Below are 17548 nucleotides of genomic sequence, written 5' to 3'. Positions count from 1 at the left end.
CACAGCCTCACCAGTGCTGAGAACAGGGGGACAATCCCTGCCCTGGTCCTGCTGGCCACACCATTGCTGATCCAGGCCAGGATGCCATTGGCCTTCTTGGCCACCTGGGCACAGCTGGCTCATGCTCAGCTGCTGTTGACCAGCACCCTCAGGTCATTTTTCCCTGGGCCACTTTCCAGCCACTCTTTCCCCAGCCTGTAGCACTGCCTAGGGTTGTTGCCAGAACCTGGCACTTGGCCTTGTTGGACCTCGTACCATTGGCCTCAGACCACTGGTCCAGAGATCCCCTTGCAGAGTCTTCCTGCCCTTCAGCAGATCAACACTCCAACCCAATTGGGTGTCCCCTGAAAACTGCCTGAGGGGCATTTCATCCCCTTGTGCAGATGACTGATAATATATTAAACAGGACTGGCCCCAGCACTGAGCCCAGCTAACACCACCTGTGGCTGGCCTACAGCTGGATATAACTCCATTCACCACCACTGGCTGGGCCCAGCTTTCCAGCCATCTACCCAGTGAAGAGGGCACTTGTCCAAGCCCTGGGCTGGCAGTTCCTCCAGGAGAATTCTGTGGGAGACCGTATTAAAGTCTTTACTGAAAGCCAGGTTGGCCATGTCAACAGCCTTTCCCTCATCCACTGGGTGGGTCACCTTGTCATAAAAGGAGGTCAGGCTGTTCAACAAGCTTTCCTAAACCTGTGTTAGCTCTCCTAAACCATGCTTTTCTTAAACCTGCCCCCTGGTTTTCCTGTTTAATACTGTGCTTGGGTAGAGTTGAGTGAATCACTCTTAAGACCACAGTTTTCAAAAATAATTTCTAACATTTTCTTGTCCATATTGGGTCTGTTCTTCTGAAGTAGCACCTTTGAAAGTCAGTTAGTGCTGGAAGAGGGGACCTTTTTAAAAACATCAAGCTCAATTTGGCTGAAGGTACATATCAGGAGTTAAAAAACCTCAATGCTTCTGCTGTTGCCTCCCTGTTTTTAGAAATTAACCCTGGCTTTCTAGAGTGCTATGAGGATTAGTGAGCTAAAATTAACAAAGTGCTTAGAAAATGGAAATTTTCAGCCCTGACTCTTACAGTAATGCCCTGCCTAGTGGTTGGTGATAACCACCACTCAAAAGCAAAACAGAACTTACTTAAAATCACTGGCTTCATATAACTTGGACAGTAATATTTTGTGCATATTTGTTTATAGTTTTGTAACTATTTGTCATAACTCTGATGAATGCCTTTTCCTATGTATTCTGCTGTAGTGAGTATACCAAATTATACCTCGTGGCAAACCATGGCAGCTTTTACTGTACAGAAGGGAAGTGATTGACTTTCTCCAAAGCCACTAATTCTGCCACTCCTGAAAATTATTCCCAGGGAATTTTTGGTTAGAGTGATTCATTTTCTCCAAGAGGTTGTTATATCCTTGTAGCTGAATTTTGGAACTGCTGTGGTTGTATCATTTGATCTCCCACATGGCACCACTATGTTCTTGCTGCTTAGATGCTTGGCAAGTAACAAGCTTATCCTGGAAAAAAAAGAGATTAAATACTTTTAAAAAAATGCATTCATAAATGTGAAGCAACTGAATTTGATCCAAGTCACAGTGCCAAGAAACTTAAAGAAATATTTATGTAGAATTAAAAAATGAGGAAATTGGAATGAAATTCTTACAGCTGTGGAGGAAAAAAAAAAAAGTGTCTCATTTTAGGATGGCATGGATATTTGAGGAAAAAAAACAGAGAAGGCACAAGAATTGAAAACTATATTTAGGGCAATGTTGTGTGGGTCTATGGTATATCTATAGATATACCATATCTATGGTAAGAGGCAGGAGGTAGCATTAGTAGGTGTGAAAATTGATTGCCTGTCAGAGTTGAGCAATTTTTCTTTTTCTTCAGCAAGTGCGGTTTTGCCAAAAAAGCTGTCATTTTTGTGTAGCTGACACTGTTAAAATCAACTCTAATTTGTAAATAGAACTATGTGATTAAAAAGCAAAAAAGAAAAAAAAAAAAAAAAGAGGTGTGATAGCAGGTTGGAAATGCTTTAACAAGTTTCCATGATGAAACACTTTCATCTCTGAGGGTTAGAAAGTTAAATGGGAAAGAAACCACTTAAAAAAAAAAAAAAAAGAAGGAAAGAAGAAAATTAAAAAGTAAAAAATGAACAGGCATATTGTTCCTGTGCTCCGTGTCATATTCCTCACCTGTAGGTTAGGGTGCTTACCTTCTGTTTAGGGTCTTTCTGGCCCATCTTTCTGCAAGTGTTGTCCCAAGAGCAGCGAAGAAGTCTTGGGTGCTGCTGACAAGGAGGAGGCTTGCTCCTCCTCCTCTTCCTCTAGCCCCATAGCACTCCTCCCACTCCTGAGCTGGCAGCAGCACTTGCTGCAGCCCCTGCAGCTAATCAAGGAGAAATCTTTCTCCCAGCCCCCTCGCACTCAGGGAGTTGAACTGACGGGTGCAGAGTTCTGACAAGGGCCAGAGCCAGGTAAGCAGGAGGAGGAGTGGGGAGCAGGCAGGTGCCAGGGGAGAGGAGGTTGCAAGGAGAGCTACTCTCAGAGGTAGAAAGTTCTCTTTCACTCGAGCTGCCCAGAGAACACTGCTCTAGCCACTTTGGAGCAAGTGTTTTGCCCTCTGCTTCCCTTCCTCTTGCACTAATGCCTGGGCAGCAGCGTAGTCTGGGACATGCTGGTTTGAGTCACTCCTGCTGAAGCTATTTTGTGCTGTATAAGGCACGGCTAGAGTCAGGGAGGGAGAGAGTCAGGCTTCATGCTTTTTCACAAATGGCTGGGCTGTGTGCTGGAGAGGAGCATTTTACATTTTACATTTTAGCTCCTGATCTGCTAAACATTGAGCTATTTTTGCTAAGTGTCAGTGCTTCAGGAGGAGGATCAGTAATTTGGATCCTCACATGGGAAGTGGCTCTTCTGTTCACCCAAGACATGTGCAGCATCTGATTTTAATCTTAGTAAGCATCCACAGGAGCAAAGCACATCAGTTGGCCACAAGCTTAATTTTTATATGACTGAAATATTAAAATTACCTTATTAATAACAACTGATTTGGATTCAATTCCAAGGTACTTCCTGTTTCAAATGCACTTTGCTAGGTGCTTTAGATGTCTCTGTAAAGTGTAATTACAACTCACTACTTCTCCAGAAAACTTTGCTCCATTCAGCTTTGTCAGATACCACCAAGTTGAGGGAGGAAATGGAAGACAGAGGTTGGCTCTGCTGCCATTTGTCTCTCTGCAAGTCACTGTGCACACCTTTCCACATAGCACCCTGTACATCCTCTTTCAGGCCCAACCTTCCCTGAATATCAGAAAGACCTTCTTAAGAGAAGCGATAAAGTTGGGAGGCTGTTGACACTAATGTGGCCTCTAGCCCCCACACCTGGGGGCTGTGCCTGGACCACTGGCTGAGTCCACTCTGCTTCTTGCTGTTTGCCCATAGTTTTTTTAAATGTCTTTAATGTATTGCTGAAAGCATTTCTTAAACTAAAGTAAAACATAAACTGGAAAGCATTTCTAAAATAAATTCTACTTTTACTTCTGCCCAAATCAGGTCCTATTTGTTTGCCTAGATGCTCTTTCAATACATAAATTCTCTTTGTTGTGCTGTAGGACATCTCCTTCCTTGTGCTTTGTATGTGAGGTACTAAAGAAATCTGGTTTTATTCTTTCACAGAAAATTCCTTTGAACTCAGAAGAGCTGAATATTGCTTCTTAGTTTCTCAATTCCCAAGGATACCCACAGTCCTGTTAGATAATGGGCCCTGATCTCTGGGTTAGTTGTGGGTTAGTTGTGCAGATCTGCACACATTGCTCCCTCTTGCCTGGTGGATCTAATACCAGGCACATGATGGATTTCTGTGGTGTAAGGCAACGTACTGGGAAAGCCTCTCTGTAACACAGACATGTAGCTGTCTATGCAGCGTGACTGCTTATCTGCTTGAAGATAGATGACTCTGCTGACTTTCTTTTCCTTACTTATTACCCAGTTCAGTGGGAAACCACAAAGCTGTGATAGGATGTGCTCATCAGAGCAAGTGCAAGAAGGGGCTGGCTGTGTGTGGATAGTAGTCTTGGACAGTAGTGGTGGGTTGGCTCCTGCTCCAAGCTGTTTGTGCACTGTGAACACCAGTGTCTTCATCCAGCACTCTTGTGGATCACTGGGAAGAGACTAAGTATGACCTGTGACAATTCCTGGGATTGTAGCAGTGTAGGGATCAATTCAGAGAAAGCATTTGTCTCTTCAGAAGCTGGATCCATTGGAGCACTTGTTGCCTACTGCATATTTTACAATACAAGTGTTTCCCACGAGTGGCAGTTTAATGAGCTCTCACTGGCACTTGACAAACTGTCCTGTTGGCTTTCTGCTAGGTGTGTGTGCACCAAATTTAAAAATTGCTTATGCTATAAAATACTCTTCGTTGTTCTTTCCTACTGAAAGGGCATTCTGTTCTGCTTTGCTAAATGCTGCTATGATTTAATCACTGTGAAGTCAGTGGGCCAAATTGTTGGGTTTTTTTTTCCTGGTGTAAAATTCATTAAACCCTGTATAGCTGCACCTTCTGGCTCAGTGATATGTAGGCATAAATCATCATATTGCCCTTCCTACTGAATTCTGTAGAGTGACAATATGGATAGCAGGGAGGTTTATTAATTATGATAAAGTTAGAGACATCCACATATAGACTAGTGCCGTAGGCATGATTTGAAACACATCAAACAGCAGTGTTCCACAGAGCTAAGGTAGGTTGAGTAACGATAAAAACTGCCTAAGCTAGCCACAAACTCTTGCTAAACTATTGAGTAAGTAACTTTTCCTCTCACTTTTCCTTTCTGTTTGAGTTACTTTTGTGCCTGTAAATCTGAGATGGAGAAGAAAATGTACTGCTGAGGTGGTGTACTTGGAACCTGAGCAGGGCTGGCTCCATTTGCTTTCCAGCTCCCCTCAGTGCAAGCGACCTCTAAGGGCAGCTAAAGCCTCGCATATGAGCAATCCCGCAGGAGAAGCAAAAACAAGGAGAGGGACCCCTGACAGCACCCCTGCATGTCCAGCAGCTGTAGCCTGGAAGAACTAATGGCAGCAGTGGGTTGCAGCCTTTGCTGACTTAGAGAGGATGGTGGTGTAGAGGACCCAGCTTGAGCTCTGCTGTGTCTTCTTCCTCCGTACTGCAGGCACACATCTCCAGCTGTTGAACTGGAATGGAAGGGTTAGCTGTGGATTAGCTGTGGCTAACACTGGCCCCAGTGAGACTGTATGGAAGAGGAAGAAGGCTTAGGAAACAAACACATTTAGGTAATAGTCTGAGAAGCCGGTGTGAAGTGTTTAACTTCAAACTGAAAAAGCTGAACAGCTGCCCAACCGGCAGATACTTGGGCAGAGAAAGTCTAGAATGTTAAATAACCGTATAGAAACAAACCACTGTGATGCAGGGGCTAATCAGGCTTGCTACAGAATTGCAGGCAGCTATTTCCTGTTGTGTTGCTAATTTGTATCTCCTATCGATTGTTGAATTAGCTAATGAGTCAAATGACTTTGCCTCACCATGAGCTGTTAATGGACAAAAGAATCCAAAGGACTCTGCTCCAGCATCAAAATTGATGTTGCTGTAGATATTTAGAAAAGAAAAGAAAAATCTAAGAGAGCATAAAACAGCCTATAGAAAGTCAAACTTGTACAAGTAGGTGGTTGAATTGGAATGATGCCACTGTTCAGCATGTCACCCAAAATGTCTTAAGAAAGCTGCACGATACAAGAATATTTGTGTGAACATGCTGCCTTTTTCTATACTTGAAAATGTGGAATGTTAAAAGAAGCGTCTCTTTCCTCACTGAAGGGTGGGAACAAAGGAGAAAAAGTTGTCCTGCTTGATCATTTCAGATCCAAGCCAGAAGTAGGAATTTCTCTTTGCCTAGGCAGTATCACATATGCAAATAGAAGCAGCCAGGTTGCATTGTACATTGGGAAGCATGTAAAGCACCTTCTGATGTTTAGTAATTTGCTCCCTGAAGCCAAAACATATGTATGAAAGGGGCCATGAGGGGAATCTTCTTGGCTGCTCTGTAATTGCATGTCCTCTTTGGTAACAATTACTCCAGTTAGAGACAGGCTTCTAGTAATTCTGTGTTTCAGAATCCTGTCTAGGAAGTCTGATGTTATGACAGCTGTATGCTATTTTTCTTTCCAGATTTTAACATATGGAAAGGATTTCTGAATGAGTTTCCTGCTACACCAAGGAGTCAGTTGTTACAGCGTAACCTGATAGTATCTCTTCTAGCTAGTCTCAAAATAAGTTACAAAACATCAAAAATTGATAAAAACCAAATTATCTTACAGAGATTTAATAATTTCTGAATTACTAAATTCAGTTAATTTTATTTGTGTTTTTCTAATGTTTGGTTTTTTAGAGACTGAGTTACTAGTACTAGTAGATTCAAGTCACAATAATATAGCAATAAGAATTTGAGCTAGTTATTATCTGAAGTTAGTTTAAAGGCTTTCAGAAGAACTTGAGAATTTCCTATGCAAAAAGAGGAAGATGGTTTTGAATTGATAATAAACTTAGTGTTTCACTGTCTTAAACTGTTGGTTAAAGCAGCATGAAAGCTGCAAACCATTGTACAGTTAGAAACCACAATTACTGCCTGCAAATATATTTGGATTTACTCCAGCATTACAGTGAACACTGTGAGTACCAACTGTGGGGAAAAAAAATGGACTGGCACTGTGCAATAGTTAAAAACTTACACAGATTCCATTAATTGAGCTAACATTAACACTCAGTTAATTGGAGATTAATAAGAATCTGCACTTGGGGTCCATGGTACCTTAAACTCTTGCCCAAATCCATAGAGAACCTCAATGAAGATAAAAAAGAGAACTAAATTGCTTTGGCTTTCAGCTTGAAGTGGTAGAGAATATGGTAGGTTTCAATGGACATTTCTCATCTGTGGCTGCAATCTACCCACTTTCTCTTAAAAATCTGTTTTCTTAATGCAGAAGTTACCTAGAGACAGTTTTCAGCCTCGAAATCAAATGTGACCATTAAAACTCCCCGTGAATAAGCTCAGTGTGTAGCAGCCATTTTTCATATACTGAGGCTTGTACTAGTAGGATGTAAGAATGCAAAAACCTGATTTTTTTTTTATTTGCTACTGTGACATGCAGAGGAAATAGATGAATAATGAGGTAAAGTAGGACCTTTCAGTCCACTTTTATTAGGTGGAAATTAGATCTCCACTTGTTACTCAAGGTGGACCATTTTTGTGTCATGATCTTTAAATTTTTCCTCAGCTGACTTATCACCAAATTTCTAATAATCTTTCTCTGGCCAAAGATTGTTTAAAATAAAAAAAAAACCAACCCTGCTTTTATTTGAAGGCCTTGAAGAATTCTATGTCTCCAAACACCTCTTGATGTTTACCCAGATGTGGCCCTTCATGATGGAAACCCTGGAAACTCCAGCATCCTCTTGTATGACAACTTCACTAAACTTACCTAGGTGCATCCCCAAAACTTCATCTTCTAGACCCTCCTCATTTGTATCAGCAATTTTCTCAATGCAAATGGCCATTGTGGGCAGTTAATGAATCATCCACGGAGTCTTCCATGTATCCTATGTATCAATAGGGTTGTCCAAAGCCATAACCAGCAGAGGATTGGACATGCTGAGTCTGGAAATTCCTTCACATCCTGGGTTTATCTATCACCAGCATAGCACAAATATTCCACAAATACATACATACATAATACAGAGACACAGGTTAAAATAGCTAGAAGCCTCTGTCTCTTCAGTAGAGCACAAGAAATACTTTAGATTTCATTAATACTGGTGCTTAAAGATCCTGGCAAAGAATGTTTATGACTAAGAATATTTGTATCACAAGTGCACGTGGGTTATGAACCCCAACAGTTGTCCTACCCCAGTTTCTTGCTGACTCTGATGTTTATTAACAGCTCCACTGTAACAAACTGATCATTTTCTTGTTTGTAGTTCTCTGGCACTTGAAAAGGAAAAAGGACTCTCACTTCCTGTCCTCTCTGCTGCAGTTTTTAATCTGCAGTAGTTAGATGCTGTAGTTACAGTGGCACTCAGGCAGTGGGCTTATGGTGGGCTTGGCCTAATCTGTAAAAGACTGATGTCCTGACATCAGATCAGAGCAAGTGACAGCATTTTTTAAACACTAGTATTGTCCAGTGATTTCAGACAGATTATGCAAAACAGCAATAAAGTGGGCATCAATTTACTTCTGAGAATAGTTATATGAATTTTAGATTGAAAAAAAAAATAGGATCCACAACTGTAAAGGATTGCAGGAGGTCCAGACTGTTCACTAGGAAAGAATGTATTCAATATTTTCAGTAATTCCCAAATGTTCTAGAAACCACCAATAAAACACAACACAGCTGAATTTCAGCATGTAGGATATTCTTCCACTCCCTATTACAGAGCGTTTCCATAATCTGCTGTATGGTTTATCTGGAAATGAGATATTACTTTTGGGTAATAAATTTAAGCCAGGTGTATGGAAAGCTGCATTTTTCATTGTTGTGCAAATTCCCCAGACTGATCAGTTAATTATGATAAGCTTACAGTTATCATATTCTTCTGGCCAATGTTACTATCAAGAGAAAAGTAAACTTCCAAGAGAAGATAACAAGTATTTCCAAAATCCCTGGTGCAAATAATACCAAAGTCTGAGCCAACTCTCAGAAAGGAATAAAGCTTTGGTGGTCTTCATGCCTTCAGACTTATTGAAAAACAAGGAGTGGTAGGTGAACCATTCCAGCACTGCCTGGACAAGATAAATATCAGTATAATGAATTCTAAAAATGCTCCCTTAGAGACCACCACTCATATCTTCAGTTAAACAGTTCAGCCTGGCAGGTAGCATGCATATGCTTATTTCTTTTGGTTTTGTACAACCTAATATATTTCAGGTTTTCAACAGTATATTTACTCTTTTGTAATGAAGTTGAAAAAATAGGTCTGTAAGCATTCCTTCTGTATCCTTTTCCTTTCTGAAAAATTTCAAGAAATATCTTTCAAAAAGTAACACTTGATCCAAAGGAATTTATTGAATGGCTTTCAAAAGACATTCCCATAATCTCTGTTAGAGAAGGCATCCAAGTTTCACCACAGAGATGAAGGGTTCTGGGTTCACTAGTTCAGTTGTGAATAACTCTTCTTTTGCGAGGATAAAACTTTTTAGTCCTTGAGCCTGCATTATCCCCTGAGGTCAGCATGGAAGGGGCACCCACCAGTTAGGATACATGCCAGAGCCCACACAATCTCGATAGCCCTTTAGATTTTTCTCTAGGTTGCAAAGAACACAATAACTATGGTCAGGAAGAAGAAAGGCAATGGAAGACTCCACGGAAGATTAACTGTCCGCAATGGCCATTTGCATTGAAAAATTGCTAGTACAAGTGAGGAGGGTCTAGAAGATGAAGTTTTGGGGATGCACCTAGGTAAGTTTAGTGAAGTTGTCATACAAGAGGATGCTGGACTTTCTGCTCCAGGGTTTCCATCATGAAGGGCCATGTCTGGGTAAACATCAAGAGGTGTTTGGAGACATAGAATTCTTCAAGGCCTCCCAATAAAAGCAATGTTTTTATTTTAAATGATCTTTGGCCAGAGAAAGATTATTAGAAATTTGGTGATAAGTCAGCTGAGGAAAAATTTAAAGATTATCCTATTCCATTTTGAATTATATTGTTTACAATCCTTGTGCCTAGCTAAGTCTGTTCTAGAAATTTATTTGTGTGATGGTTGAAAACCAGTCTTCTAATTGCCAGCATAGACATATTCCTAGCCACTGGAATGACTGATCAGTATATGAGTATCTGCTGGCCTTTGCCATTGCTTAAGTAGCTCTAGGTCACAACTATTTGTTGTCAACCCCTTCTCCACACTTCCACATTTTTTTTTCATATTTCCCACTCATGAGTCCCAGCTTATAGAAGCAATGGTTATTACAGGTCCCTGAATCTGTCTTACATGTGATTTCATTCTAGGACTGTGCCCTCATCTTCAAGGCCATCCACATGTCCTTTATGCATCTCCAGTCATGCTACTAATTAATGCTCTGTAGTAATTTTGAATGATTTGAGTATTTAATGGAGTACTTACTATTGTACTTTCTTTGCTGAGACAAATAATGAAAATATCAAAGAAAATTAGTCCCCAAACCCACTTTGGACAAAATCTACAATCTAGCCTTTCCCAGGCCTCAGAGTTAATTCAGACAAATCTATTCTTATCTTACCTGCTAGCCAGTTCTGTCTTGTTTTAATTCCTATCCTTTTAATTTTCGTTACCATTTCCCTAGGGATATTATAAAAGTTTCCTGTTTATTTTTTTATTTTTTATTTTGTAACTAAGATTCCAGAAGGTTATTTTTATCCTTTATTTTTTTCCTTAAAAAATATTTTATTGAAGGTAGATGTCAGATTAGTTTGATGGAATCTGCTTACCCATAATGTATATATGTTATAGTCCATTTATCTTCACATTTCTGATTTTTATTTCTTTGAATTTATTGTGAAAGCCTAAGATTACTACATTAGGTTGTATTTTCCAAACTTAGATTACCCCAGAATTCTCATTCTTTCCTTAAACATAGCTATTGGATGCTATTCATCAGCTGTATACCCTCATCCTCTTTTCCCCATCATCAGTTGAATAATTTATTGAAATCCTTGCTCCTGAGTTTCAATTTCATGTGCTGGGTTTTATATGTTGAGAGCTAAAGTTAAGTCTTTTGCTCAGCTGCTTGAGTGCAGCATGACTTGCACCCACCTCAGATATGGTCATTTCTGATCATTAATTGCTGTCCTGCCTTACTTGTCCTTGTTGACTACAGACATATTTCAGCCTGTTTCAGCCAAGCCCTCTAGGACTAGTTGTACCATGGCCTTCAGAGTCATACTCTGTTTTAGTGAGTGTTTGGTGAGGTGGTAAGTTGAAGTCAGGGATACCAAGAAAGACTCACAGCTGCTAACTGTTAATCAAGCATCTCCCATTAGCTGAGACAGCCTGGGTGCAGTTCCGTCGCCTGATTCTGACAAAACATGTGACTTCATCTCTCTTACCCTCTCTCTCCTGCAGCTGAGGATAGTTATCAAGAAATGCACAGAGCCACTGCTCCTCACAGATTTGAAAATGATGCCCTGCCATGGTCTTAGTTTGTCTTGGAGTGAGAGACTGAGTACATATATTTTTTCTGTGTTGTCTTCTCATGTAGATGTAGAAGGAATTTTTATTCAATTTATCATTTTCTTTGGAGCAGCAGGTGGAAACACTCCTTCTTGCCATAGTTTGAAAAAAGAGGTGGTTACACCACCTACACAGTGCTTGACATTTGATAACACTTGACATCCTTGTGATGGTTATTTGGCATTTTTTAAATCAGTGAGAGCAGTCTGAAATGGAACAAGTTCTGATGTGTTATGAAAAGAGAGCTATGATTAAAGAAACAGCATCCTCAGTTCCTACCCTCTCCTCATGATGATTTTGCCTTTGCATTGAGCAGCTGAACTGGTAAGAACATCAATGACTTGAAAGTAATTAAGGCTTCTTTGTTAATTAAACAGAAAAAGAAAGATAAGTGACATTTGCATTTGCTGATGGCTTCTTTATGGTAAATGAATCGCCGGATGGTCGATGTTGATGTTTTCCAGTTGATTTCCTTTGGATTCTTGGCTGGGATCGCAGGAGATATTATTATTGTCTCACACATCTGCTAGACGATGAGTTTCTATTGTACCTCACTGCTCACAAACACATGAATAACTTCCACATTCATCACTTGTACGTGTATCACTGCATCAACATGGGAAGAAACATTCCCGTAGGCATACAGAGCTCTTGGATATGCTGCATGTGTTTATTTTTCAAACCAACTGTCCCATCTGTGTGCTCTGTGCCTGCTTTTAATTGAGTGTTGAACAGTGAGGAACACAACTTGACAAGTATGTTTTCTCTCATATTTTAGTGGTTACACTGTAAGTTCTCTTGAATGGTTGAGTCGCTTACCTGCCTGCCAGCAAGACACAACATTGCAGGAGTAATGGCATTCTTTGGTGATGCTGTTGGTAACTAAAGGCACTGAGTGTGTTCATAGTACTTGGTGGTTCTTTGCTAGAAATCAAGAAAAATGTTTAGTATGCATTTCATGTGATGTAGTTTGAGCTTTTCACATAGAGGCACTCTTTTTCCCCCTATGCTTTTCTGGGAATCCTGCAGCAGAGACAATGACCACAACCCCTCCACTCCCTGATGCCCTGTGTTGCTCAGGGGAAGGAGAAAATCAGGAATAAAGTTAAGTCTGGGAAGAAGAGAGGGGTAGGGAGAAGGTGTTTTTAAGATTTGGGTTCATTTTTCATTATCCTACTCTGATTTGATTAGTAATAAATTAAACAGATTTTTCCAAGTGGCATTGGTTTTGCCTGTGACTGGTGAATGATTTCTCCCTGTACTTATCTCAACCCTTGACCCTTTCATAATATTTCTCTCCCCTGCTCAGCTGAGGAGGGGAGTGATTGAGCTGCTTTGGGGGACTCTTGGTGTCCAGCTAGGGTCAACCTACCACACTGACTTAATATTTTCTTTTCTAGAGACACTCCTGTTTGCTAGATTGAAAAAACTCCTGTTTTGCTAGACCCTCTGCTTCAGAGGGTCCTGCATCCCAGCTAGAAGTGATAAACATTTCAACTCAGCAAGCATGAATGTGTGTGTAAACAGGACAGAGGTGTACTGCAGCAGAGAAAAACTATGTTAAAAGATTTAAACTGTGTTTTGTTTAACTTATTATTATCAGTCTCATTTTTCTTCCAGACAGTTTTATCACAAGTATGTCAGTAGAATAAATCAAATGTACTAGTGCAGTGGAGCTGTATGGGCAGATTTAGCCATGATACACACACCATTTACTATGCTGGAAAGCCTCTCATGCAATGTTTTCAGTGAAGTTTCATGTTTTCTTTAAGTAGAGAGAAACATAATTCTAGTAGCATCAGCATTTTGGTTTGTTTTTTTTTTTAATAATGATTAAAAAAAGCATGGAAGTGCTGGTTTGATCTTGAATTTCAATGATTTTTAGGAACATATATCTCCCTTCATACTTTTCCATCCTTGCAGCCAGGAAAAAAACAGAATATTATATACTGGAACAAATTTGTACTTGCACAGTGATAGCATCTTTCTTAATTTTGTGCAAATTCTATACAGTTTTGTTGCTAGTTTTACCTGAAAGAATAGTGGTTAATCAGCCTGTAAGAGAACACTTTCACATTATTATTTGTGAACATCTTTGATAATATGAATTATATTGTAGAGCTAAATCTAAATTTGAATGTTTAAAGAAAATACATTTGATAGAGTTTGGCTTTGCTAGTCCCCTTCCACTTATCACTGGAAGTTGAAGGAATTTCAGTGTTGAACTTTTTGCTGTGTTTATGTCCTTAAGCTTTGCATTTGTAATCACCCATTCTCTAATAATACCTTTTTTGGGGGGGGTGGTGGGGCAGGGTGTTGGGCTATGTAGCTGATATTGGTGCTTTTATGCTTTTTGGGAATGGTCTGTAGGAGCAGATCCAAAGGAAGTCCCCTTCCACAGCAGAAGAAGGAAGAGGAGACAGGATATGGATGCTAAACTGATCAACAACCCATACATCCTTCCTTCCTTTTGTTCTTCCCTCCCCATGTTAGTTCTGCATACAATGTAGGATGCAGTAGGATGTCTTTTTTCACCTTGGATTCTTTCCGTGTAACTTTTTTTAGGTTTTGCTATTTAAAATAACATTTACTGTCACTTCTCCATCGTCAGCAACTCATTCTGCCAACAGCAAATGTTGTAAAAATGGGCAAGACTATATAGACCCACCTCTGACAGTCCTGTAGACTGCAAAGGAAAAACAAAATGAGGGTAAAGGCAGGAAAAGATGGGTCATCTGGAAAAAAACAATACAGTATACAATTTGTCTACTTTGGGTGCTGTTACCCTGATTTCTTCTGTTTATGGTGTTTGCTGATTATTTTACCCTATTTTCCTCTTCCCACATTTATGCTCTCTCTTCATTGCTTGTGTAAGTTAGTTTTACTGCTTCATAAAAGACAAATACGCTTAACGGTCATTTTGTAAAATCAGGGAAATAGGGGTTTTTTTCCTCACGAGCTAACTACCTGAAATCAAACTATAGATCCTTTATGCCATTGCAAAATATAGCTCAGGTGCATGCTGTTTGGAGGGGAGAAGGGCATTAAAACCCAGAAGGCAAGTAAAAAGAGCTCACCTGGGAAACAATAGGAAAAAATATCCTTGACATCACCTTACCCTGAAAAAAAGTGTTGTTTAAAAGTAAATTTAAGTTTTAGGGATTTGCATACCCAGGAGTTGACAAAGGCAGAAGTCAATAGGCATTCATATGTACTCATATACAGAAGAGAGCCTCAAAATTACTTTAAAAGTCCAGAGGGAAGGAGAAAATTATTCAGGCTTGGTGGAAGAAGAGAGGTAAAAGCATAATGAAGTAAATAGACAAGACAGACTCTTTCTTAAGGTCTTAAAGATGATGGGTGGCTGGAGTGGAGTTATATAAAATGTGTTTTTTCTGCAAAAGTGATAACTCTTGGGGTATTGCATGTTACACAGGCTTTTACATATCAGGAGCAGCACCTGAGTCTGGGGCAAGGTAAAAAAAGCCTAAGGGGAGAAAAGTGATGAGACCTTGTTTCTGCAAGGATAGGGAAATGAGAAAGTGGTCAAGTATTTGGCATGTGGGTGCAAAATGTCAGCCCTGATGCTAAGCTTGACCCTGAGCACCTTAATAACATGTAGAAAAACCCAAGTCAACATTGTGCTGAGTTAGTTGCATGTCTTTCTCTGACTTGCCTCTGGAGTCTGCCAGCCATGTTTTGTCTTACCAGGAAGGCTCCTTGTGGGTTGCAAGGTGCTCCTTTGGGCCTAAATTCCCATTTTCCTCTCTACTTCCATCCATGTTGTTCAGTTCTCTCTGAGAGGAACTGGTGCTGCTCTGCATTGACAGGACAACAGCAACACCTAGGCAGCTAAATTCTGTTATCCTTCCCAATTTCTTTGTTGCAAGCTGTCATGATTTTAATGCAAGATGGGTGGCATTTGTTTTAATTACTATTTCATTTGCTGGTGTTAGCAATGAAATAAGAATCTTATCTTTAATTTAAAAATAAATCTCCAGAATTTGTAGGTGTTGAGAAAGAGTTTGAAAATATCATAATGTGGCGTGAATTATATTCTGGAGGCTTAAAAACTAGGAAACAAAGCAGCAAACTTTAACCCTCCTCCTTTTATCTTATTGCTGTTTTACCATCTGAGGTTGCTGAAAATCCTTCTTTATCTTTTGTTTCCTTTTTTTTTGTTGATTGCTTTATAATTTTTAGCTACATGGATTGATAATACTGCAGATCAAAAATCACTTCTTCACTTCTATGATTTTTAATTAAAATTGCCATGTGAACATCTCTGCAGATTTTCAGCAGCCAATTGAGGAAATATAAAGAGAAATAACATAATTTTTAAATGAATTCTCAGCATTGTTGGATAGCACTTGAGTTTAAATGTAAATGTTACTGAAATTTTTACTCAGTAGGTAGAGCAGGACAGTGCTCTAGTTTTTGCATTGTGCCAGCTACTGTGTAGATAGACTCTGCACTTGAGAAAATGGTAAAGTATTTGCAAGAAGGGATTGTAGCTGTGTTATGAATTATGATGTTTGTTCCAGGGCAAAATTCTCTTTTTTTTTTTTCTTAAATCTTTAAAGGATTCAGGACTAAGTCATGTTGAACAATGGTGTGTTCATCCAAGGAGAACTGCTGAGTGCATTTAATAATCTTCACTGGTTGTCTCAGCACAGAGTGTGCTGATTATAGATAGTGCTGCCTTCAAAAACATGCTGTTAGCAAGAGCATTATTTTTATTTTGGAAATCAGATATGCACGTTGCTTCAGACAGTCTCCCATGTCCAGCTGCTGTTTGGAAAGCAGAGTTTCAAGGCATAGTTGCTCCTTGCTTTGACCTCTCCCATTGTTTTCTGAGGGGTGGTGATGATTGCAAATTTTGTATTTCTTCTGGACATGACACTTAGTGTTCTGGTGGTCATAGGTTAGGTCATAAGTTGGACTCAATGGTCTCAGAGGTTTTTTCCAGCCTAATTGATTCTGTGATTCTCTCCTGCTGTTGTAATTGTACTAGACACTGAAAGTGTTGGCAGGTAAGAGCAAATACTTCTCCTGTTTCTGTCCTGTAACCCTCTAATCTCTATTTATGTGTTTGATTTCAAACGCAGACTTTAGTAACGTGCCTGACATCACATCCAGTTTGAAAAGGAGCAATACTGATGGCACTCTGGACCAAGTGCCACACAGGGAGAAGACTGATCCACCCTTCAGGGTAAGAAAATGCTTAACATAACAATCCTTATGAACCAAAAGGCAATGTTGTAGCATTAATGCTCTGCATTTTATTGGAAAGAATTTCACATATGGCATTAGCTTGAAAAAATTTGTATGCCTGTTAGCTGCTTGGTGTTTTAGTATCTTGAGGTCACCCTGACAGGTTAGCATCTACAGGAGCAGTGTGATGGGGGCAAATGGCAAGCCGGTGGAGACTTGTCAAATTCATTCTTCTGTATGGCTTGAACCCAGGTTCCTGCAGAGAACAGTAAAGCTGCTACAGCTTTCTAATTGATTCAGTTTGTTTTGTCTTCTCTTTTTGTTGATATTTCCAGGGCTTACTCTTAATATTGCAGTGACCATGGTCCAAGGCTTACTCTTAATATTGCAATACTATGTCAGTAGTTTTGAACGGAGCTGCAGGCTTGGAAAGGTGCAGTGTTTGAGAGACAGTGATTACCACTCTTTAATTTGGAGACCCTTTATGTTTCTGTAGTTCCTGTCTGAAGTGGCTGGACTAATGGTTTTCTTTCTCTAAGCAAGGACTTTGGGGGCTGAGGCAGGAATGCCCAGAATTAGTGCCCACCTTCATGCACTGGTCTCCAAAAAGCAGCTTTTTGTCCATTTTGCTCTGAATCAGGCAAATTGCAGCCCGTCCAATTGAAGTGCATATTGTTTTGAACATCCCAACTGCAAGTGTGGGTAGTGTTTTTGAGTTGGTGGCCATGATTTTACCTGGCATTGCCATTCTGACAACAGAAATGTGTTTTTAAATGCTGTTGATGAGTTGGTTGTATCTTCAAGCAAATTTGTGATAACAGTTGTGTTAGCACTCTTGCATAACAGGAATGACGTTAGAGTTTTTATGGTTCTGGAATATATTACTGTCGTGTGCTAGGTTGTAGAAAAAATTGGTAGAGATGAGTGAGAATGTTAAAACTAGAAGACTGGAATAGGAAGGAAGATACACCGTGCTTCTAACCATACTTACTGAGAGGAGCTGTTAATCTTATTTTATGAATTACTTCATAACCTACTTCAGTCTTATGTAGGTGATTTTATGTCTTTTCCCTAGAGAATAAGGAGAAGCCCAGTGATTGTGGGTCTTCAGC

At 39.9% G+C, this 17548-nt stretch overlaps 1 protein-coding gene across 2 annotated transcripts in view; it reads left to right on the top strand.

The window, feature by feature from the left end:
* The window catches only part of TIAM2 (TIAM Rac1 associated GEF 2), a 133976-nt gene that overhangs the window by 87745 nt on the left and 28683 nt on the right, over positions 1-17548 (top strand). Inside the window, exons 1-2 of one of the 2 annotated variants that reach the window (XM_021532082.2) lie at positions 2370-2481; positions 16331-16434. Coding sequence is in view for 1 of the 2 variants with exons in the window: in XM_077782159.1 (XP_077638285.1) it covers positions 16331-16434 (104 nt within the window). In the remaining variant the exon portion in view is untranslated. Of the gene's footprint in view, positions 1-2369; positions 2482-16330; positions 16435-17548 lie in introns of those variants that run through there. The other variant, XM_077782159.1, reaches the window with a different exon arrangement.

Source organism: Lonchura striata, chromosome 3, assembly GCF_046129695.1.
Source record: "Lonchura striata isolate bLonStr1 chromosome 3, bLonStr1.mat, whole genome shotgun sequence".
Classification (NCBI taxonomy): Eukaryota; Metazoa; Chordata; class Aves; order Passeriformes; family Estrildidae; genus Lonchura; species Lonchura striata.
This window is presented reverse-complemented; position numbering and strand designations above follow the sequence as displayed.